The 22,306-nt window shown below is 42.9% G+C and overlaps 2 protein-coding genes and 1 long non-coding RNA gene across 6 annotated transcripts in view; 2 read left to right on the top strand and 1 right to left on the bottom strand.

Annotated features, from left to right (window-relative positions):
* The window catches only part of LOC103149275 (uncharacterized), a 24,766-nt gene extending 17,844 nt beyond the window's left edge, over positions 1-6,922 (top strand). Inside the window, exon 2 of the long non-coding RNA XR_477454.2 lies at positions 5,913-6,922. This is a non-coding gene — a long non-coding RNA (uncharacterized LOC103149275). The remainder of the gene's footprint in view (positions 1-5,912) is intronic.
* Positions 1-11,899, bottom strand: part of LOC103149276 (pro-neuregulin-2, membrane-bound isoform-like) — a 68,181-nt gene extending 56,282 nt beyond the window's left edge. For 2 of the 3 annotated variants that reach the window (XM_007568353.2, XM_007568354.2), the window contains exon 1: positions 9,783-11,898. In XM_007568353.2, the coding sequence (XP_007568415.1) occupies positions 9,783-10,194 (412 nt within the window). In that variant the 5' untranslated portion in view covers positions 10,195-11,898. Of the gene's footprint in view, positions 1-9,782 lie in introns of all 3 variants that reach the window. The other variant, XM_016679806.1, reaches the window with a different exon arrangement.
* A 3,724-nt stretch (positions 11,900-15,623) lies between these two features.
* Positions 15,624-21,928, top strand: purab (purine-rich element binding protein Ab). 2 transcript variants are annotated; one of them, XM_016679808.1, is made up of 2 exons: positions 15,624-15,883; positions 16,194-21,928. In XM_016679808.1, the coding sequence occupies exon 2, from the start codon at positions 16,270-16,272 to the stop codon at positions 17,113-17,115; it is 846 nt and encodes a 281-aa protein (XP_016535294.1). In that variant the 5' UTR covers positions 15,624-15,883; positions 16,194-16,269; the 3' UTR covers positions 17,116-21,928. The 2 variants fall into 2 exon arrangements, with proteins under 2 accessions (XP_016535294.1, XP_007568414.1); XM_007568352.2 differs by having other exon boundaries at positions 16,189-21,928.
* The last annotated feature ends 378 nt before the right edge of the window (positions 21,929-22,306 follow it).

The following is a 22,306-nucleotide window of genomic DNA, read 5'->3' as shown; positions in this document are numbered from 1 at the left end:
TGTGCGTGCGTGTGCATGTATGTGTTTGTGCGTGCGTGTGCATGTGTGTGTGTGTGTGTGAGCGTGTGTGTGTAGGTGGGGGTTACACTAAAACCTCTCTCATTCACAAACTAAGTCATGTGGTAACATCCCTTTAAGAGGTGTGTGTTGGAGTTTTCCACTAAGTCTGACTGCTGAAATAGATGAGTGCTGATACATTATTCACAGACAACACAACACACACAGTCACACACTCACACATATCCACGGAAACACACTGAATAACTGAAGGACATGAAGCTACACGACTCTGACATCAGGAGGGAGCTGTGTGACAAAGAAGCACGCTAATACACACTCCTCGACAAACGGAGTTGATCATTATGACATCAGGAGTACATAATTGGGCTGAGACGTGGTCTATACATCCACCTGCAGTACACACACACACATGCACCCACACACACATGCATGCAGTCAGGCAGGCAAGGCAGCAGAGTGGAGAATTCCTCTGCCTTCTGTTATTCTGCGTGCATAATTTATAGCAGCCCCAGATCTCTCTGCTAATGACAGCACACTGGGGCATCTGCAGCACAGCAGCAACTGCAACAGCTAACTGGCATTGCTGTATGTATGTGTGTGTGCATGTGTGCTCTGCTGAGACTAGGACAGTGAGCAAGACGAGAAGAAAAGGGTAACAGAAGAGAGAGCGACACACAGAGGGGATCTGAAATAGACACAGATAATGCAACAAAGAGGCAGAAAGGACGAAGCAGACAAGCGAGGGGAGGCGATGCACGCATAGACACACACAGTCATGTTTTCATCGCTTGTGGGGACTTCACATTGACTTCCATTAATTTCTACAGCTTAACCTTTACCATAATCCTAATCCAAACCCTAACCATCACAGACTTAACCACTAACCCAAAAATAACAATTTCCCTCATGGGGACCAAGAAAATGTCCCCACAAGGAGCAACGGTCCCCATAACCCCACATTGTAGAGATAGGTTCCCATAAAGATATAAAACCTGGTACACACACACACACAAACACTCGCACTCATCAAGTCATAGATCAAACCAGCGAGTCTCTCAAGCAGGTTTATGCCAGCATGTCAACCTGAAGTGAAACACGACGCTGTTGGCCACGATTTCAGACGCCACCAGAAATTAGCCGGTGACCAGGAATCAAGAGAACTTTCAGTTCGATATGAAACAAGCTAGTCAGAAACACAAAACCCCCAATCTTTTTCCAGTTTATGAACACGCCTTGCTAAGTGAGATCAGGTCTGACCGATAGCAACACTCTCCGGTGTGGCGGCTAGTTCTCAGAGAGAAAGAATCAAAGTTAGCCATTTCCATCGTCAGTGGGAGATTTCCAAACAAAGTCAGAGGAACGGATTGGAAGGAAGCTTTACACTTAGCCAGGCTAACTGTAGAAGAGCTAGCTAGCTTTTGTTTTACCCCCTTCACCCTCTGTTTGCCATGGAGCTAGCCTGGATATTGCTTTCTCATCTCCTTCCAGTTCTCCATCTGGACTTTCTCACAATGACTTGGATTCCTCCAGTAGAACTCCAGTAGAGAAATTGTGAATGATGTTTTAGAACTGTAGTCTGTGGTTTTAGCAATGGCAGCAGAGGAAGTAAACAAAGCAGTCCAGTTCCCCACGCCTCCAAATATCAGTGATGTTTGATACCAGCAACATCCTTTTTGAAACAATACTGAGTAAAATTCAAGCTGATACTGATTCGATTCAAAGTCTTTATGCAAAAATACCTAATGTTCCTCGTAAATCGTTAAAAAAAGTGGTGTAGTTCAAATTTGGGCTTCATGAAGAACATAAGACATCGCTTTTTAACTTTGCTTATGCAAGACCAGCCTTATTTTTAAGGTTACGTTTAGTAAATCTCCATCATTGTCAAACTGGATACTTAACTAGTGTGCACACTGACAATAAGACTAAATTAATCATATAAATGTAAAACAATTGCACCTGAACTACACAGACATGATAAAAAAAAACTGATAAAAGAAAAAGTGATATTTTCTTGAGGGAAACACTCATCAGTGAAGAAGAGAAAGAAATATCTATTTTAGCTGCAGGCTCATTTCCTGGATTGCAAAAAGAAAGAGAGGAAAAAAAGCTTTGAATGAAAAAAGTAACAGAAGGGATTAGTTCTGTAAGTTAAGAGCAAAGGATCAAAAACATTGAAAAGAAATGGTTGGATTATAAAAGACAGCCATAAACTTTAAACCTCGCTTAAAGGTTATACATTTGGGCTCAGGGAAGTGTTCAGATTCCTTGAGCTTTCCTGCGTTTTGTAACGTCACAAACTAACATATTTTATTGAAGGGGAGACCAACTCACTGGTGCACAACTCCATTAAGAGGAAAAGAAGACACAGTTTACAGTACTTTAATACCTTCCAGGAGGACAATAACGCTAAATCTACATTGAAATAGCTCAGGTCAAAACATATTCATATGTTCATTCGTCCGGAGATCTGCCAGAACTTGGAAACTGGTTTTCAAAGATGCTTCTCATCTAATCTGACAAAACTTCAGGTGATTTACAAAGAAAAACTGGACAAAATTTTAATCTCTAGACGTGCAAAGATTTTATAAACTTTACCCAAAAGACCTCCAGCTATAACAGCAATGGTAGGGCAGCTGAATATGAATACCAGTTCGTCTTAGATTTTTAAATGTAGGGGGGGAGGGAAGAGAAAATACTCAGAATTCTGCAAAACCAATAATTTTGGTCTATAACATGAAATCTTGAATGCTGCAGAAACACCATTAGTAGGAGCTAGCACTGTTAGCAGAAACTGGCACCATCAGAAGGAGCTAGCACGAAATCAAAACAAATGTAGCTGATAGCGAAAATTCAACCTGGAAGACTCCATCACCTCCGTTCGCCCATCGGCGTTATGCTCATCTCCGACCTCAGCTCTGGACCTCACCCGGCGCGTCCAATCATCAATCAAGCTCTGCATAAAAGGATCCACACCGAAGTCGTCAGCCGCTTCCCAGCTGCGTTCAACCCACCACCTCCCCTTCTCCACCCACATCCTTCGGCTCTCCAGGATGGCACCCTTTCCAGACCTCCACCACCAGTGTCGGGCCCTGGGGCAGAGCATCCCTAATCGGTTATCGGGATGTTCATCGAGTTCACATCAAATCTCAGCTCAGGTCAGCTGCGGGGGCCCGAGCGCCAAAAAACTGTTATTCATTGCTGTCATTAAATCTTTTAATTGTTCCTTTTTCTTCGTCTGAGTCTTTCCAGATTGAAATAGTTCAGTTATATTTATATGTATAGCTACATAGGTTATTAATACTGATTTTAAAAAACTACCTAATATAAGTCATAATATGAGAAAAATGTCCCTTATCTGTTGCTTTGACAGCTAGCAAACCAACACTTGTTGAATTCAACAACTGCTGGTACCTAACTCTTGCTAACCCAAACCTTTCCAACTGTTGGGTAATCAAAACACAGACCAGTCATTAAAATATAAATCTATTTTTATCAGATAAAACATTTTTCCCCTATTATAAGTCATAATATAAGTTCCACTGGCAGGTGATTTCACTTATAGCTAGAACATTTTCATCAACATTATGAAAGTCTTATTGACTTAAACCAAGCTCCGGTTTCTTGCTGAAAAAAAGTCAGTTGATTAAGTTTCATCCTATTTCAAGTGTGCTAAGATGTTTACACTACAAAACTGGACCAAAAATACTTGGTAAGAATTTCTGTTTTTGCAGTGAGTGGATATTAAAACCCCACAGTCATACATGGATCAGGACGTCTCATTTCAGAATAAATTGGACCAACAGTGCATACTGTGAACGTGTTGAGACGAATCCATGAAACACACACACACACACACATACAGTAGTTTCACCCCTGACCTCTGCGTCTTCAGCCTTGACGGGGTACCAAAGGCCTCGCTATGAGTGAAAGTTACTGCCGCACGTCTTTGTAGTTTTAAAGCTAAAGACCCCTCTGCCCGTCTCCTTCCTCTGCTCCATGCTTTGAGTGACTGACAGAAGGGCAGGCAGAAGCTGAACCACACACTCTAGCTACAGTCAGCTACAGCAGGACGAGAGAGAACGAGAGAGAGAGGGAGGGAGGTACGCAGCTTTAGATACGGCATCAGTGACAGGAGCATGTTTGGGCATCAGATAAAGCTATTTTAGGAACAAACTGTCAATGCATCTGAAATGGCACGCCGGCAGCCGTGATCAGAGGAGACCTACATTGCGCTCGGGATGTCAGGGATTGTTTTGTACTTTCAGAAGGCAGCGTTTTGGTTTTAGCTTAGCATTCGCTGGATTAGAGAGAAAAGAAGTCAATTGCAGCAGAGCTCCGTGATCATCCATACTGTAGCGAGAAAATCACTTCAGCTCAAGATCATTTACCAACATTTCCAAAGCACTGTTAGGAATAAGCAGAAGGCAGAGATCTGCAAATCATTTCAGCTTTTCTTTTCTTTTTTTTTTTTCTTTTTTGTTGAGCTTGAAGGTAGAACAAACTCTAAATACCCACAGCTGATGTTCTTTTAAAGAAGTGCTGACTTTGAATTGGCTGTGCTTACCAGCGTTTACTGCCGAGCTGCATCACACCCGTAGCTGTAAAAACATTTCTGTTGAGGTTTGGACAAAGCTGATCGACTTTGCTACATTTCAGGGCCTGGTATTCATGGCGGGATTGTGGTTGTTGCGCATTACGTAAAAGATTCCTGCAAAATCTAGTTTCTGTACTACGGGAAACACAATACAGCAACAGCAACATGTAAAAATGTGAACTAAAACGAAGGCCTAGCATAGCTGGACGTCTGGGGAAAAAAATACAATTTTATGCGTTTTGGCCTTTCATCGCTATGAAATGATCATTTATAAAAACTCTGACCACAGTGAAGATTTGATAAAACTGTATTTGTGTTTGCGTGTGCACATGGGAAAACAGAGATTTGCGGTCCCACGCATTACAGCATGTGACAAATATTGCGCCCAAATATCCACATACTTGACAAAATTCCCAGTCGACAAACTTTCATGCTTTATTAACTTTATATTCTAACACGCTATTTAAAAGTACTTCAACCTATATATCTGTTCACATGAATGAACTTCCTGGCGCCATGTTTTATTCCCAACAGGAAGTCATGGCTGTTTTGAAGCCATCTGATTGGCTGGCAAATTTTAGCTTTATGCTACACTGCCCCCTATGGGTGTGGCATGTTTAAAACAACACTCAGGGGCAGATTTGTGCGAGTTCATGTGGATAAAAACTTTTCTGAATCCGACCTCGTGTGTACAGTGTTTTCTTTTTTTTTTTTAAGATGTGGTTGACTACATTAGTTTTTATCCATTTTATGTGAGGATAATAAGGTTCTCCTCATTTTAAAGTACCACCTCTCTCTGTTGCGTCATTATATCTTTTGCTAGCAAATCAGCAACTGTTGGACAACGCTTTCAGCTGTTAGGTAATGGAAACATGGACCACTCGTCAAAATATGAATTTATTTTTCTGTCAGCTGAAGGTATCTGCTCCCGAAAAACTCCAGAAGAACCAGTGCTGTTGCCAATGACGTTTGTAAAAAATGAAATAATAAAACTTTCCAAACTTAATTGATTATACAGTGTGTGATAAAGTAATATTTGTTTTAATTTTCAAAAGTATTAATTTAGCATTATCACCAATTTTTTTATTATTTCCGATCCTACTGGGTTTTTTTAAGTTACCTCTTTTATTTGAATATTTCTTTTTTCCTCATTTTTTTCATTTTCTGTTTTTAAGTTGTTTTACTGTCATTTTTTTAAAAATCACACAGTATTATCTTTTTGCTACTTTTTCCTTTGTACATTTATTTACATGTTTCTTTTCCTCATATTTTCTTTCTTTCCTCTGACTCTTTGCAGGAGGTAAAGTGAGAAAGGAGGAAGGAGACGGTAAGGAAGCCCGGTGGGATGCCGAGACAGCTTCCCTCCTATTGGTCAACATCAAAAGGAGTTGGGAAAGTTCTTATGTTTATTTTCCATATGCAGTGTTTGTCAGATGAATTAATTACTTTATTAAGCCATTTATTTATTTGGATTTTTAGTGCCTCTTTTGACAGGATCAGTCCTCCGTAGGAACGAAGGAGGCACTAAAAACTGGCTCATTTATTGGAGAGACAATTATTCTGGAAAGAAATGATGCAGAGACAGAGGAAAAAGAGAGGGGGGAGGTACCCAAAAAGTCGGGGGAAGAGGCAACAAATCAGAGCGATGGAAATAGTTTAGATCGTCTCTGACTTTAACTCAGCACAGACAGACGTCATGGACACAACTGAGGATTTTATTTCAACAAAAAGTTGTTGCAACGGAGAGAGAGAAGGACAAGAACAAGGGAAAGAATTAGAGCTAATAGTTAAGACAATATAAAAGAAGATCAGTTAATGTTTTTCTCAGGTAATGTGAGAATGTGACAAGATAGCTAATAATAATAGCAGTAATTCAATCTATTCCTGAAAGTTTTCCATGCTGATAAATATGTTTGGCCTTTAACTCCTGTGGTTTTACCCTGTATGTGATCTAGATGCAGAAATCCTCAAATTGTTTTACAGTTACAGGTTTGGGCATTTATTGTATAATTTATTGCAAAAAAAAAAAAAAGAGAAAAGTCCTATCAAGACAAGACATTTTGATTTATCGTTATCATGGCAAATTTGAGTTACTGATGGGAAATAAAAAGTCTGATCGGAAATGTTATTCTTGCTATTTTCTCCACTTTTGTTCTACAAAAGTGTCGATAAATATCATTAAATAAAAAAAATATGATTAAACGCAGATACTGTGCAGCTCAGTGATACAAATCACACTTTTTGAAATGAGTGGCATCATAAGAAGCCTGTTTTTAATGTTTTTCAAGAACAATATTTCTTATCTAAGACTGGTTGAGCACTAACTGTGCTAAAAAGTTGTCTATAACCAGCCTGTTTGGACAGATATAAACAAGCTATTGAACTTTTGTCAGAGCCAAGAAGCTTAACTGTGATCTAATTAGCACTTTGTTCCAGTTAAAGTACAACAGAGTTGAACAAACTCCACATGTTTCCGTTTGTGACGGTAGGACGGAAAAGGTTTTCTCTGGCATTTCTCTCTACAAAGTGGTTGCCATACGGGTCGTTATGGAGATTTGGTGAACCCAAGATGGCAGTTCTCTTACGATGGCCTTTGGATTGTTTTCCCAGGCTTAACATCCTGCTAATTCTGCAAGGGGGCAAATATAAGCACAGGTCCTCTTCACACAGGTCCATGGGTGACCATGGCGTTGACCATGAGTTGTTAAAGTGAGTTTTGACATCCTTACTTTTCATGCAGCTTTGCTCAAAATCTGCAAGTCTTGTTGAAACTCCTATGCGCACATACATCTTTGTAAATGAACATATAGTTTGTGGTGTTGAGCTTTTCTACCTCACTAAATTTACGTCTGACACAGGCTCCTATGTATGGAACACCAAGAAGACCAAAAAGCAAGCAAAGTACGTAACAGAACCACAGCACGAGCGAATGATAGACAGATCGCTCTCATCCAATTAGGGTAGTTCTATGATGGAAAAAAATCCCCAGTCACAACCAACAAGTCATAATATTCCAGGAAGTGACCGATATTACAAAACAAAACTGGGGAACTTAAGAAAAACACACTTGAATTTTGATCTCTAATTAGGTGTAGTCAAAGTGGCAGCATAGTGTAAAATTGTTAATCTCTCGTGGCAACCATTCAGCTGTGCAGAACGCCTGTGTGGACTGAGCGCCACCTCCATGGACAAAGCTCCTCCTCAGAGTTTCACAGAGCCGCCTCCCTTACGACCCCCCACTAGGCTCCTACAGACTAGCCAGCAGGGATTAGCAAACACCTGGCGGAACTGCACACCTGCTAAAGTCACTATACGAGCTACTTCTGGTAAAACGATGTTAAAGGGTTAACAGAGGAGCTATGTTTTGATGACTTCCTGAAAGCAGATGTTTCAAGAAGAGCAGGAGCTTCTTAAAGAGACAGAGACTAAATTACAAAGTAAAAATTTGTATGTATTTGGCAACTTGATTGTGCTGCAAAATGGCATTATGTGCCTGGAAAACACATAATTCTGCCACTTAAAGTATTCATGACTGCTTTATGTAGTTCAGGTAGCATTCCTATATTTTTTAAGCTACTATATGATGTGATACCCAATCACAACCCCTTTCCAATTCGCTCACATCCCCTGCACTTTTGAAAACCTAAAAGTGTGGCTAAAAGCATCGTGTCATATATATGCACATTAAGAAGTTCTGAAAAACTCGGATCAACTTTAAAAGTAAAGCGAAACTTAATAGGTGCGCCAATAACCTTAATCTTTAGCTGAGATTTTATTGTTTACACATGTATGATTTCATTTACTGTCCAGCAACCTAGAAGCACTTTAATATAGAAGGTAAAATAAAAAAACCCAAGTTGCAACGATGCCACTTGATGCCACTTGTTGCCACTCCGGATGGTGATAAAGTCACTAATTCACTATGGGAATGCTTCTTCATGTGAGTGTGTATGTTACTCCTGTGGTGAAAAACATGCATTATTCACAAAGCCAAGCTGCAGGGACTCTCTCACACAGGGCAAAAAAAGAAAGGCAAAGCTGAAGCTAACATCTGCTGAGTAGAGCTCCTCTCCTGAACTTCTGCCTCCTTTACGAAAATATATTTAGACTGACGACAACAGCGACTGTCAAAACGGATTAAAGGCTTGATAATTTTAGCAGGTCGCCGATGTAAAAATAGCAGGAGGAACTGTCATTTCAAACACTCGCTGAATCCTTTGTTTAGACATCTGAGTGAGCTTTTCTGGAGGAATTACTGCCTCCAGACAGCAGCCTTGTTTATTCTGGATGCTAAATATAGAGAATATAAAGCTTTTGTTTTTAACTGCGTGGTGTCAGCTGTTTTCATCCCAACTGTGCTTTTAACAAACACACTTTTTTATTTGAGCTAATCAGCTGACCCCCGTACGTAAAAAAAGGAGAGATTTGAGAAGAACTGAGTCCATTTCCCCTCACAAATTTCTTGTTTTAACATAAACTCCTGCTACACTGTTACATACTGGGGAGTTTCTTATAAATATTTAATTACGAGACATTATGTACAACAGCTTCTGTGATGTAAAGGGTAATAAACAAAGGCACGTTTGTTTCTTTTTTACACGACAAGTTGCGTCCACCAACACGCCGCCGTCGCTACGAGCTCAACACTCTGGAGGATTTGCACCATTTTAGCTCCAAATCTGACAGCAGCCGCTGCAACGAAAGGGCAAGCCGTGTAAAAGTTACAGAAGGAGGTTAAGGCGTCCGTCGCGTGATTCTGGCACACTTGGTCCAACTCTGACACACGGCGTCTCCCCACGCACTACAGACAAGGGAACCGAAACTGGAAACTACAACTTTGCTCGGCGCGTTCCGTCGCTTATTTCTCACTCATTCGGACAAAAAACAAACAAACAAAAATAAAATAAAATCTGGAGTTTGTGGAGGTTTCGGGTGTTCAGCGTCTCTGCTCTCCCCCACCCCTCCTCCTCCCCGCTTGTGCGGACCAGACGCCAGGCATCCACAGATCGCCTTACATCACCGTGGCACCTCCGCCGGCCTGTGGGTGCACGGCAGGTATAAAAGGGGGTGTGTGTGTTGAGGTTGAGGTCGAGGAGAAGCGGTGGGTGGGTGGTGGTGGTGTGAGTGTGTATGGTGGTGGTGGTGGGGTGGAGGGAGTTCAACTTACCGCAGTCCTCGCACAGCACTCTCTCCACATTCTTCTTCAGTTCCGGCTCGCTGGCGTCCACGGGGGCGTAGGACGCCTTGAACACTAGGGGCTCGGCGGTCGGGTCCATGAAAAAGATGTACCTGTGGTCCTTCTCCACCGTGGTGCAGGGCGCCTCGGAGCCGAAGTCCCCGACGGTCACGAGCTGCTCCCTCTCGAGGCCGCCGCTGTTGACGGGCCACACATCCAGCACTCTGACATTCACGCTGTAGGGCTCGCTGGCGGAGACGTTCTCCGGGGAGGAGCGCACCTCGCCCTCGATGACCACGGCCGATCGGTACGCCTGGTCCTGGAGGGAGTTGAGACTCGGGGCGTAGCAGGCGAAGGAGACCCCGATGACCAGCATGGAGAGATGCACCGGATCCAGCCTCATGCCGTCAGCCTGTGCTGTGCTGCAGTGCTGCTGGGCGGCGGAGCGAGCTGGAGGAGAGAGACGGCGGCGGCAGCGGCAGCGAACGGGCTCCGGCAGGGCAGGCGGGGCAGAGCGGCAGACGTCGTGGAAGTGTCCATGCCATCTGGGTCTGCCTCTGCTTTCCCCATACGGCTGCTGCTTGGCGTCGGATGGGGGGGTGATGATACGGCGAGCCTAGGAACCGGAAACGGCCCGCTTCTGCATGCTTAAAAATGTGATTGCTGCATTCTCCTTCACCGACCACCCTCCCCTTCTTATCTCTCCCGGTTTTTTCCCCCCCCCTTCCTGAAAGGCAAAACAAGACTCGTAAATTAGCCTCCTCTATGAGATCCAGGACTTGAAACCTCTCTCCCTCTTTCTCTCTCTGTGCTTCTCTCTCTCTCTCTCTTTCTCTCTCTGCCTTTCTCTTCAGCTAATAGGCTAGCATCGCATGGGTGGGCGCATTGCCTCTCTTGCGCGTACAGGGGGAATCACAAGGAATGATGCGCACTCCACGCACACGCACCTAAAAATAAAAAAATAAAATAAATAAAAATAAAACCCTGTATTCCCGCGTCTTTTCGCTCTTAAAGAGTTCCACTGGTCCAAAAACAAGCTAAAAGAAAAAGTAAATAAAAATAAGTTTTAAAAAAATTTTAAAAAGAGGAGGGGAGGGGGAGGGGGGGACAGACGGACAGGATGAGATAGCAGCAGTTATCCGGTGAGGCGCTGCAACAGTAGCGCGCACCCTCCATCCGCGTCCCCTGCGCCCCTCATCAAACGCGAGCGGCTGACGTGAGCAAACATCACCTGCCCTGTCACCGGCGTCGGACCGCCACGTCCTGCGCAAACAGCCTGACAACCCGGGCGAAACCCCAGGCCCTCCGCCACCACGGACCCCGCCGGCGTGCGACCGTGCCCCCCGTTGTGGATCTCAGGGTATACGGCGGAGGGCGCGCGCAACAGACGCGCTCACACACACACACACACACACGCACGCACGCACGCACGCACGCGCTGCGGATGGATGACTAACGCTGCGAAACTCTCTCAATGGATCCCCCGATGTGTGCGGAGGGGCTTCAGGACTTCATCTTTACGTTCCCGTCAGAAACACTCAAGCCCCCTCCATCTCTCTCTCTCTCTCCTTCTCTCTCTCTTCCTCTCTCTCTCTCTCTCTCTCTACAAGATGAGCACGCCCAGAAATACGCGAGTCACTGCAGTTCACTCCTTCAACAGGACTGGATGGCAACAGCAACAGCTGTCACTGTCTGCGGCTGTGAAGCGTTTCCGCTCCGCACGTGCCTCTAATAAAACCCCCACTTTTCCAGCCAATCAGAAGTGGTTTGTTTGTCCGAATTCATAAGGCTTGTTGTAAAGTTGACCTCAAGTACAGGCCTCTCATCTCCCCCCGTCATTGGAATATGCGGATCTCAACCAGAACATTGTCAAAGATCATTTATTTTAATAATTCTATTCGAAAAGTGAATCTTACAGTCATGGTCACTGGATTGAGATTGAGATAGTACAAGCGTTTGGATCTTTTTTCTTTTTTGTTAAAATAAATAAATCTGATTGTGTCTTAGGTTTAATAAGTTCTGTATCCAAAAATGGGCTTGGAAAGTTGAGTGGAGGGAAAAGGTTTGGCTAAAAAGAAGTGTGCAGGTATGGGTTAAAGCAGCATCACCAATGGTGTCAATGCAAGTCTTTGTCTATATTCTGCTAATGTAAAAATAATAATAATAAAAAAACAATAAAATAAAATAAAGAAATAATATGAAAAACACAATTTTGTAATTGCAGTGTTTCTGTTAATTCAATTAAAATCTCAGTCTTGTTCAGGCAATAAGTCATTAAAATCATGTCAGCTACGGTTGTAAACAGATACATGAGATATGTTCATATTTCAGCCACAGCGTTCATCATCTATCAGCCAATCAGAGGAGACGTCGGTGACAAGCCCCGCCTACTTGAGAAACTACTTCATCTTTTCCCGCCAGCAGTGACGTCCGGCTGTCGATCACATGATTCATGAGATGCGGGGAAAAAATGTTTCCTTTGTAGTTTTACGAAATACATCTATTTCGGTATGACCGAAAAAAACACCTTATCCAGCGCAATTTTGAGTAAATGTGCTTTTATTTTAAATTATACTTTTCTGATTTTTCCTAAACTGTAAACCATTGTCATCCAAATCAACATAAACAAATGCTCGACGTGTTCAGTGTCCTCAGTGTGTGTTCAAGCCGTAGGAGTTTCACTATTTCAACTGAAATCAACTAGAAAATTCCAGCAGAAATTTTAAGGGGCCTGCCAACTGTGCCCATCACTTTAAACCCAGCGTTTCAAATTTGCCGTGAAAAATAGATATATGCAGGTCTGACACACTTAACCCAACACTAGCACACAGTAGCTGTAAATATTGTCAGGTATATTATGATGATATAAGTCACCAGTGAAAAGCAATGTATAAACCCCAAGCCAGTGAATTTCAATCCGAGACCGACGACTATAAGCTTCGCACATGTGGTTCTCACTCATGGTCCAAAATAAAAAAAATAAAAGAAAAAACATGAAGAAAGTTGGTAATAGTTAATTTCTAAAAACAATTTCAATTTTCATACTGAGGATTTTAATTTACACTCAAAAATTTAGACAAGTAATAATTTTATGTAAGCAAAACATGAATAGCCACAGGAAATATGTATTCTTCCCACAATGCATTGTGAGATCTGATTCAGCGCTGTGAGAATACTCACTGCCTCTGTCTAGGACCCGTTGCTCTGGTAATTAATGATCTGCACCTGGGCTGGCTCTCTCTGTCAGGCAGGATGCTGGTTTCTATACTTGTGAGACACCCAGCGTCGGTCTCCAGGACCTTGACAAGAAACCATAAGCCCTAGGAAAATTTTGAAAACATTTTACAGGAGCAGGCATGTGTATCTATGTCATGACCAACTTTGAGATCATTAGGCCTCTATTTGTGCCTGTGAGGGGGAGTTAAAAAGAGTTTTGGAGTCAGACCTCCACTGTCCTGTGTGTGTGTTTCAGAGAGAAATCTTAGTGATTCTGTGAGACACTCAGCCTAAACGTTTCTCGTTTTTCTCAATTTATGTCGTCATCAAAATCCCGCACGATTTGATACCACTTTTGTGGGGGTACATGCAGCGGTACGAGCCGCATTAACGGTGATGGAAGAAAAATAAATAATCTATAATAAAGAGACATTCTATTAGGTGTAGAACAATAGGTGCCTGCCATGCAATGCATGGAGGCAGTGACTGCTCTCCCTATGCATTGCTATGGGCAGGCCCCAATAAACGTTTTATTGACACTCTGATGTGATGCGTCGCTGTTTTAGATCAGCGTCCAAATCTGATTTCTAAATAAAGTAAAAAAAAAAAAAAGCGTGGAAGAACCATTTTGAAATTTAGAACGTGGAACATTTGTAATAAGGTAGAAGGTTGTTCTTTTGTGAAAGAAAAAAAAACACTTTTTTGTAAGATAAAATCTCTTCTTATATGAACCCCAAATTACAATACATATCATGGTTTAAAAATAATATTGTGATTATCTTCTACCCAAGTTTTATTTATTTTTTTTTTTTGTAAATGATGTGCAACATTTTCTATTACGCCCTGCTCTTTTTGGAGTAGTGCTAGATATTTTAGAGGTTTTAATATTTTTTTATACTCTGAATCCCAATGTTCATGCCACATGTCAGTTTTTGGCTAATCAAGAAGTTTTAATGGGTTTTTTCCAATAAGACAAAATGGTGAGGTTTAAAATGCTATTAATGCTACTTTGGCCTTGAGTGTTAAAATACTGGGCCGTACAATGTCCCAGAACCCGACTTTTTTTTAAATTAAGTTAGCTTTGTTTCTTTTGGACACCTTCTGATATTTTCTCACTTCCAAACATAAACTCGCATAAATGTGTTATTCGTTTCTAAAGAATAATCTGACTCGGCATTTGTTTCTTCAAATAAAAAAACAACAAAAAAAAAACTTCAATTCATGCACGTCTGACTGTATTGATCCTCTTTTGCACCCGTATGTGCTAGGGTAACGCTAGCTCTCCTTCCTTTCCGTTTGCTGATATTTTACTGCTAACGTCAGTACGGCTACAGTGAAAGTTATGGACGCCTCGACTGCTAGAAATCTCCAAACTTTATCTAATGAAACCAACAAATTACCAAATTGGAAATTCAAATTGTTAGTTTAGGGACAGAAACTCTTGGATTGTCTGTTTTGAAAAATAAAAAAAGGATAAGATGTAGGGTAAGATGGTGGGTTAACAGGAGCTAAAACGTTTCCAATAGAAGCTAATTAAAGCTCAACCTAAAACGAATGGATTAGCTTAGCAATAGGATTCCTGTCAACAAGTCACTAGCAAGAGAGTAGACCTTGTTTGAAAAGAGGAGGGAAAGCATTGGTGGTACTATATAGAACACTATATTTAAAAATATTAATTACGATATTAGCGCAATTTTCTGTCCTTTGATCTATGAAACTTTGACAACAGTCATAGACTTAAGCTAACTAAGTGATGGTTAACACAAAGTGTTCAGTACTTAAATTACACTTACTAATTAGTATCTGTGCAAACGCTGCTTTACTTGTTTTTACTTTTCGTCTCAACAAAATGCTACATGTTGCCTGTTTTATACATACATCATGAAAGAAGCTCAACCATGTCAGATGTGATTGGAGCAAATTGATAAAATGTGATTTCGCCACAAAACCCACATTATATATAAATATCCCGAGTAAAGAAAGAGGATGCTAAATATTTCATCAAGTGTGTAAAAACATCATCGGAAGAAACAAACAAAACAGACTCTGTCCAATCAGATTCTCAGAAAAGTTTTTACTAATGTGAAAACGAAAGTTTCCAGGATTGTCCAGGATAATAATAATAATAATAATAATAATAATAATAATAATAATAATAATAATAATAATAAGAAGAAGAAGAAGAAAGTAGCATCTTCATAAAAGGTCGCCAGGAGACAGTGTTTCATGTTTGGTGATAATTTTGGCTTTTTTTGCAAGTTTTGGTTATAAATTCACCATGAGGTCCAAAATACCCAAAATATAGAAATAGATATTATAGGTTTCTTAATATACATATATATAAATCTGAAAACGTCTGAGTACATTGACAATGTAAGATCATAAAAATTTGAAGTATTAAACTAACTGAAAAAAAACTACCAAAACATATTCACAATTTGATTGATAAAACTTGCATAAAATGAAATAAATCAATGTTCAAAGAGGTAGCAAATGCGCATGTCAAATTAAAGTACAACCGAAACTAAAAATAGGTTTGGTTTATTTAACAAAAATAATAAATCCGTTTCCAACACAAAATATATTTATCAATGTTAGCAACAGCGAAGTTCCCGCTTGCCAAGAATGACACAGCTAGAAGAAGACGAAGAAAAAAAAATCTGAGTGAAATAATTCATGATGTTCCGCAGCTCATCAGTTTTTTTTTTTTATTATTTTTTTCCCGCAGACTCCCACACGGAACGCTCATTCACAAATTTCCTCTTCATCCCGCTCTTCATCCGCTTCCACTGGGATCGTGCGGGTTCACTGTCCGTGGTGCTGAACGCCCCGAACAGCTGTCCTTGGTGCTGAAACACCCACCCAATAACCACCAGGTAAGGCTTTGTCCGTTCTCTGCCTTTTATCGGATTTCAGAATGAGAACGAGGACGAAGAAGATTTCAAACACCAAAATACGAAGGCAGTACATGTAACGAACCCCTCTGATTTCGTTAAGGCGATACTTTTACTGCAACGTTTCAGCTTGATTTTGACGAAAGTGAACTTTACTCCGCGGTATACGGCTTTATTAAAAGCTAAAACGTCTGTTGAGTGTTGCGAAAGCAGCGTGTGTCTCTTGAACGCAGCACAGACTCCTGCTACTTTCATTTTTTTTCTGCCCTTCTGTCGTCTCGCGATAGAGCAGCGGAGCGGCTTGACGGGCAGTCGAGGTTGCAGCAGGCAGAGGGAGACGGTGGAAGGTAACGCAGGGAGGCAGCATCATGGCGGACAGAGACAGTGGCAGTGACCACGGAGGGCCCATCGCAGGCCCCGGCTCGCTGCCCCCGGGCGCGATGGGCGCCATGTCTCGGCTGCAGCACGACACCGAGGAGCTCGCCTCCAAGCGTGTCGACATCCAGAACAAGCGCTTCTACCTTGATGTGAAGCAGAATGTTAAAGGCCGCTTCCTAAAGATAGCCGAGGTCGGCGCTGGGGGAAACAAGAGCCGCCTCACACTCTCCATGTCCGTGGCCGTGGAGTTTCGCGACTATCTCGGGGACTTTATCGAACATTACGCCCAGCTGGGCCCGACGAACCCGGACATGGTGCAGGATGAGCCGCGGCGGGCGCTGAAAAGCGAATTCCTGGTGCGGGAGAATCGGAAATATTACATGGATCTGAAAGAGAACCAGAGGGGGCGGTTCCTGAGGATCCGGCAGACCGTTAATCGGGGCCCCGGATTGGGAAGTGCGCAAGGCCAGACCATCGCTCTGCCGGCGCAGGGTCTCATCGAGTTCCGCGACGCTCTGGCCAAACTCATCGACGACTACGGCGTGGACGAGGAGCCGGCGGAGCTCCCGGAGGGTACCTCGCTCACGGTCGACAACAAGCGCTTCTTCTTCGACGTGGGCTCCAACAAGTACGGCGTGTTCATGCGGGTGAGCGAGGTGAAGCCCACGTACCGGAACTCCATTACGGTGCCCTGCAAAGTGTGGTCCAAATTCGGCAACACCTTCTGTAAATACGCGGAGGAGATGCGGAAGATCCAGGAGCGGAGTAGAGAGAAGCGGGCCTCCGAACTGCTACCTGAGGGCCCGCACGGCGCGGACGACGGCGACGATGACTGACTGAGGATCTTAAAGAGGAGCCGAGGTGAACCAAGCAAAGTCGAAATCTGAACTGTGTGAGAGAAAGAGAAAGAGAGAGGGGGGAAAAACACACACACGAGACTTTTAGCTGTAAAATAGATCGAGATTTTCCAAGGGAATCACCCCACACACACAACCTCCACAGACATGGCAGCACCTCTGCTGCCTCCTCGCTCATTTTACTGGATGTCACCCCACTTACCACCCATGAAACAGTAAGCCGCTGCTATCAAGGATCGAACTGTAAGATATGAACTGTTTCCTACTTGACTTAAACGACAATGAACAGAGTGTTTATAGTCTATCTCTATCGATGACCGATTTTGCACACGTCAAAGCTATTTCGAAAAGTAAATGTTTTCAAACTGCGATATATATGCTAAGATTTAATCAAAGTAAAGAAAAAAAGAAAAAACCACAGAGGTCTATTATATGAATCGATAGTCTTCATGTTGAATTAATATTTGACATCAGCACAAAGAGAATATAATGTATAATGGATTTTATGAAACCAAAATCAGAAACCAGAAGATGTAAAGTTTACTTATATGAAGAAAAAAAAAAGGTACGCAGAATAAATATATAAAAAGCACTCTTATTGAATAAGAAGCACTACAGGCTTGTAAACACCTGTCAGCATGTGTGTAGGCTCATGCTTTGTAAAGAAGTTGGTGGAGTAGATAATGATTTGACCGGATGCATGGTCAGCTAACGACAGTATTTCTATCATGCAATCCTGGGAAAGGTTTGAGACAGAATTAAAAAGCCCCACTTGGTGGGTCGGGGGTTTGGGTGGGGGGGTTCAGGGGCTCAAGCAAACGGGATAAAGCTGAGCTTCTCTATTGAATATCAACTCTCTTGCACCATGTCCATGTAAACCTAAAGGAGAAAAGTGCTAACTTAGATGTACTAATTATGATTTTGTGAATCAGCTGTAAAAAAGAAATCCTTATTAAGATACCCACGTTTTCAGTGGGTAACGTTTTTCTTTTTCTTCTTCTTCTTCTCTTATTTGTTACTTTGTTGCTCTTTCCTCTGGATGGGGTAGGGGAGGGGGATGCAAAAAAAAAAAAAAGGTTAAAAGGTCCAGTTGTGGGAGCGCAAGACGCAGAAAACAAAAAAACAAAAAACAAACAAAAAACAAAGAAAGTGAGACGTGTCAGCGTGTGGCGAGGCAACAGCATCCTCTCTGACGTCATTACGACCCGTGCCTTATACACTCCACTCGTTTACGTGTTCTCACATGGATGGTCCGTGACCTCGACCGTTGTATGTTTTTATTTACGAGTGTTGTTAACAGTAGGCAGAGATATATACATATATATCCTACTCACCGGCGGGGGAGGCTGCGGGTTGCTCGCCCCGCATGGTGCATGGAGTCAGCTGAGAGGGACATGAGGGATGGACAGATGCGGTGGTGGTGGGTTGGTGGGTGGTTGGAAAGGGCTGGGGGCCAATGAGATCTGAGGGGGTGCTCACTGTATTATGCCAACAGGGAGCTCAGGAAACCCCTTGCTACACTCTGAGTGGTGTGGCATCTCATAGACGTAGGAGAAAGACCCAAGAAATGGCTGCGCAAACTATATGCACCATGATGTTGACGAATAAAAAAAAAAAAAAGGATGAAGAGCTGCCGGATGAGAGCAGATAGGAGCTGAGAGGTTTGCCCCATGCAGAGAGTGTGAGTGCAGTCCAGAGGATGCAGAGGCCTATCAATGGAGGGCCAAGGCAGTATCTATCTTTTCATGGTGCTACAGCCCTTGATGGGGTCCTCGGGACCCCTCGCCACTCATAACATGTCACTTTTGCATAATTTGTTTTGTTTTTTTTTCTTCTGTCTTCAGAGTTTATGTCTCCATGTATACATTGTCCAAAAACGTCTCGGGTTTCTCCTTCCCAGCAAGAGAAGAAGCCGCCTGGCTGATGTAGGACGTTTCATATTAGTGTGCAATATCGTGTACGTGCCAATGGTGGCATTGTATCAAGTGTACAGACTATTAAAAGAGGAAAAAAAAAAAAGATGTACAGGCCGTGTGATCGGTAGATATTCGAAAGCATGAAGATAAAAGGTCGATGCTTCTGCGTTATGTTTCCCAAATGTGAAGACTGCTCAAACTGACAAAACGTTGTAGTAAGGTCTCGTTTTCCTTTCCCATTCTGTAAAACCGGTCGGTTGCCTTGTCTGGGTTTTATTTTTGGTGTGCATACACTAGTTTAATGTGTTTACGTGTCCTCCACCAATGAGATTGCCCCCTCCTCACTCCTCTTCGAATGCACACAATGCAGACACACAGCCGCCCCAATCCATGTCAATGTTGGACCCCCCTGCCCTCCGCGTTGGTCTCCGCTGGACTTCAACAGCTTCTTGAAGCCGGGTGTCCAGAGGTGGCTGACAACACACATCCAACCTCCCCCTGCTGAGGCCTCCTGTTGCTCACTGAGTGTTTGGGAGGTCTCTAAAGTATGTTGAATGGGTCTCGAACCACACAAGGCCTCTTTTCACTAGGAGCCAGGAAAACTGTGTGTTTGGAGTGAGAGCTTGTTGGGAACGGTCGGTTGCAGGACAGGTGAAGTACAAACCAGCTTTGTCTTTTATTTTATTATTGGAAGAACTTTTGCTAGCTGATCAGCTAAAGCATGGAGGGAGGGTGTTTCTGGTGGTTTCCGCGGTGAGGGTCACAGCATGTCTGTCGGACGTGGCTTTCAGATTCTCCTATCCAGGTCCGGTCTCTTTGTGCTGTGACCGACTTAATAACTTAAAATTGAACGCTTAGATCACAATCAGGTTTATGCAAAGCCAGTTGGCACACAGCGGCTAACTCAACTGATCCCGTCACGTGGCTGCGGAGCAACACAGACAGGCCGGAATAAAAAGAGTCGGGGAAAGGGGGGGGGGAGCCGAGACGTACCTCGGCTGCAGAATACGACGAATCTGCTTCGATTTTTGTTTTAAAAAGGTGGATTTGTGTTTGACTCATCAGGCTTTTATCATCTGAGAGAGATACTTCTGATAACGCCACCTGTCTCATGTAAAGACATTTTGGCTCATGGAGAGAGAGAGAAAAAAAGAGAGAGAGAGAGAGAGAGAGAGAGAGAGACAGTGAAAGGCCCGACAAAGCCTGGCACTGTCCTGTATTGGGCTTACCAGCAGCAGCCTTACAGATCCTAGCAGGACCTTTTTCTCTTTCTTGCAGAGATTATTTCAACACCCCGGCTTGTGAATGATAAAAAAAATAAAAATAAAACGCCGATATTTATTGAACATGAGCCACCAATGATTGTGTGCCTGACAAAGCACATTTGAGGTCAGTCTGAGTTCATCCTGAGGGTCAAGACTCTCTGTTGTGCACTCATCCTCCAAAGTACTCTCTCCTTAGCTTGATTAAATTTAGTTCATGCAACAACCCCCCCGCCCCATGCACCCCCGGAAGCCATTAACGAGAGGCCGAACCTGCTCAGACTTCATGAAACTTGCACTTTTTTCTTTCCAAAAGACCCCGACACGTATACCGCACCGCCGCGGGGACAGTTGTGTTTTCGGCACAGAGCAGTTCTGTTGTGAAATGTGACTCGGCCCCCACTTTTTTGGGTCGCGGCTCTGTCTCAGATTACGTGGCAAAAAGGAGGTGGAGGGGGATGCACATGGGATTTTTTATTTTATTTTTTTGCTAATCGACTCTGGTTTCTTATTTCACGAGAGATCATGCAGTCTCAAAGCAAAAATAAAAAACCCGGAGTGACCTTGCAGCCATGTTGTTGCCCAGATTAGAGCTTTTTCTGAGCTGCAAAATGGTAGGCTGGCGTTTTATGTGCTGCTGTTTCTGTGTGTCAGTGGTCAGGCTGTGCGCTGAAGTTCAGTGTGCGTGAAGCTGTTAGCATTGATGAGGATGATGGGTTGATTAATTATACTCCAGGCGGCATTGCAGCAGCCCTCTAACATGGCGTTTTCCGGCCTTTTCGTGCTTATCGTCCGCAGCGCCTCTTTGTCAAATGAGCTTTTTATTTTCTGCTAACATGCAATGCTTGTTGAGCAAAAACAGGAAAAGTGAAAGACTTAGCCTCCTGCTGGCTGCTGTTAAGATTGCAAAGTTGACTCCAGTTTTTGGTGCTTGTTGTCTGAACATCTCACACTTGGCAACGAGTAGGCATGGGCCGGCTGACGGGCCTCAAAACTCAGATGATTTTCCAGCTGCTGCTGTTTGATGTTTGAAGTACGATCCTAGAGAAAGTACCAGAGTGAATGTCTTTTGCTCTGTGCCACTGCCCCCACCCACACCTGTTGCTGTGCACTGCCTGTTAGATGGCTGGAAAAACCCCCCACCAGAATCAATTCAGCTGAGACAAACTAAACCTCATTTAATGAAGCGCCACCAAGAAAAAAAGCTAAAATACTCTGAGCAGTAAGCACTGCTTTTATTTCTTTTTAAGTCTTGTCTATAAGAATCAAAATACCAAAGATATGTACTCAAGTAAGAGCAGCACAACTTTAATGTATTTTTACTTGAGTAAAAAGTATTCAATCAAGAAGTTACTCAAGTAAATGCAACTGAGTAAATGTAACTAGTTACCACCCAACTTTAATACTAATGGATAACAAAAATACATTGATTACAATTACTGTAATCAATGTAGCACTTTTACAGAACTAGAGATACTGGCTGCATTTAAAAAAAATGAAACCAATCAGATCGTCTCTCTGACTGAAATGTGGCGCTAACTACATTTCTACTGAAAGCCCATCATCTTTTACCGGCCCATGCCTACTAACAACAAACTTCCAAATCAGAAAAAAACAAACAAAAAAAAAAACATGCAGGCGGCGACTTGCTTCTACAAAAAAAAAAAAAAAAAGTTCTGAAAGAAACAAAAACTTCCAACAAGGTGTCCCCCCCCCACAGCTAAATGTTGTTTGTTGTTTTTGCTTATGGAGTTCCCGGTGAACAATCAAAAAGACAATAAATAAATATAAATCCCAGCCAATCACAGCCTCTCGTCAAAGCCAAGCACTCTGTGTGACTCATCACAAAACCACTGACAGGTGTGGATGGGGGGTGGGGGGCCGATGTGGAGAGGGGGTTGGAGGTGGAAGGTGTGTTGGGGGGGTTGGGTCCATTCAGCACGTCTTCAGTTTGCACACGCACGCACAAAGCAGTAGGGTCCATGATGTCTG

Source organism: Poecilia formosa, unplaced genomic scaffold (genome assembly GCF_000485575.1).
Source record: "Poecilia formosa unplaced genomic scaffold, Poecilia_formosa-5.1.2 Scaffold221, whole genome shotgun sequence".
NCBI lineage: Eukaryota > Metazoa > Chordata > Actinopteri > Cyprinodontiformes > Poeciliidae > Poecilia > Poecilia formosa.
The sequence above is the reverse complement of the archived record's forward strand: the minus strand, read 5'-3'. Positions and strand labels throughout refer to the sequence as shown.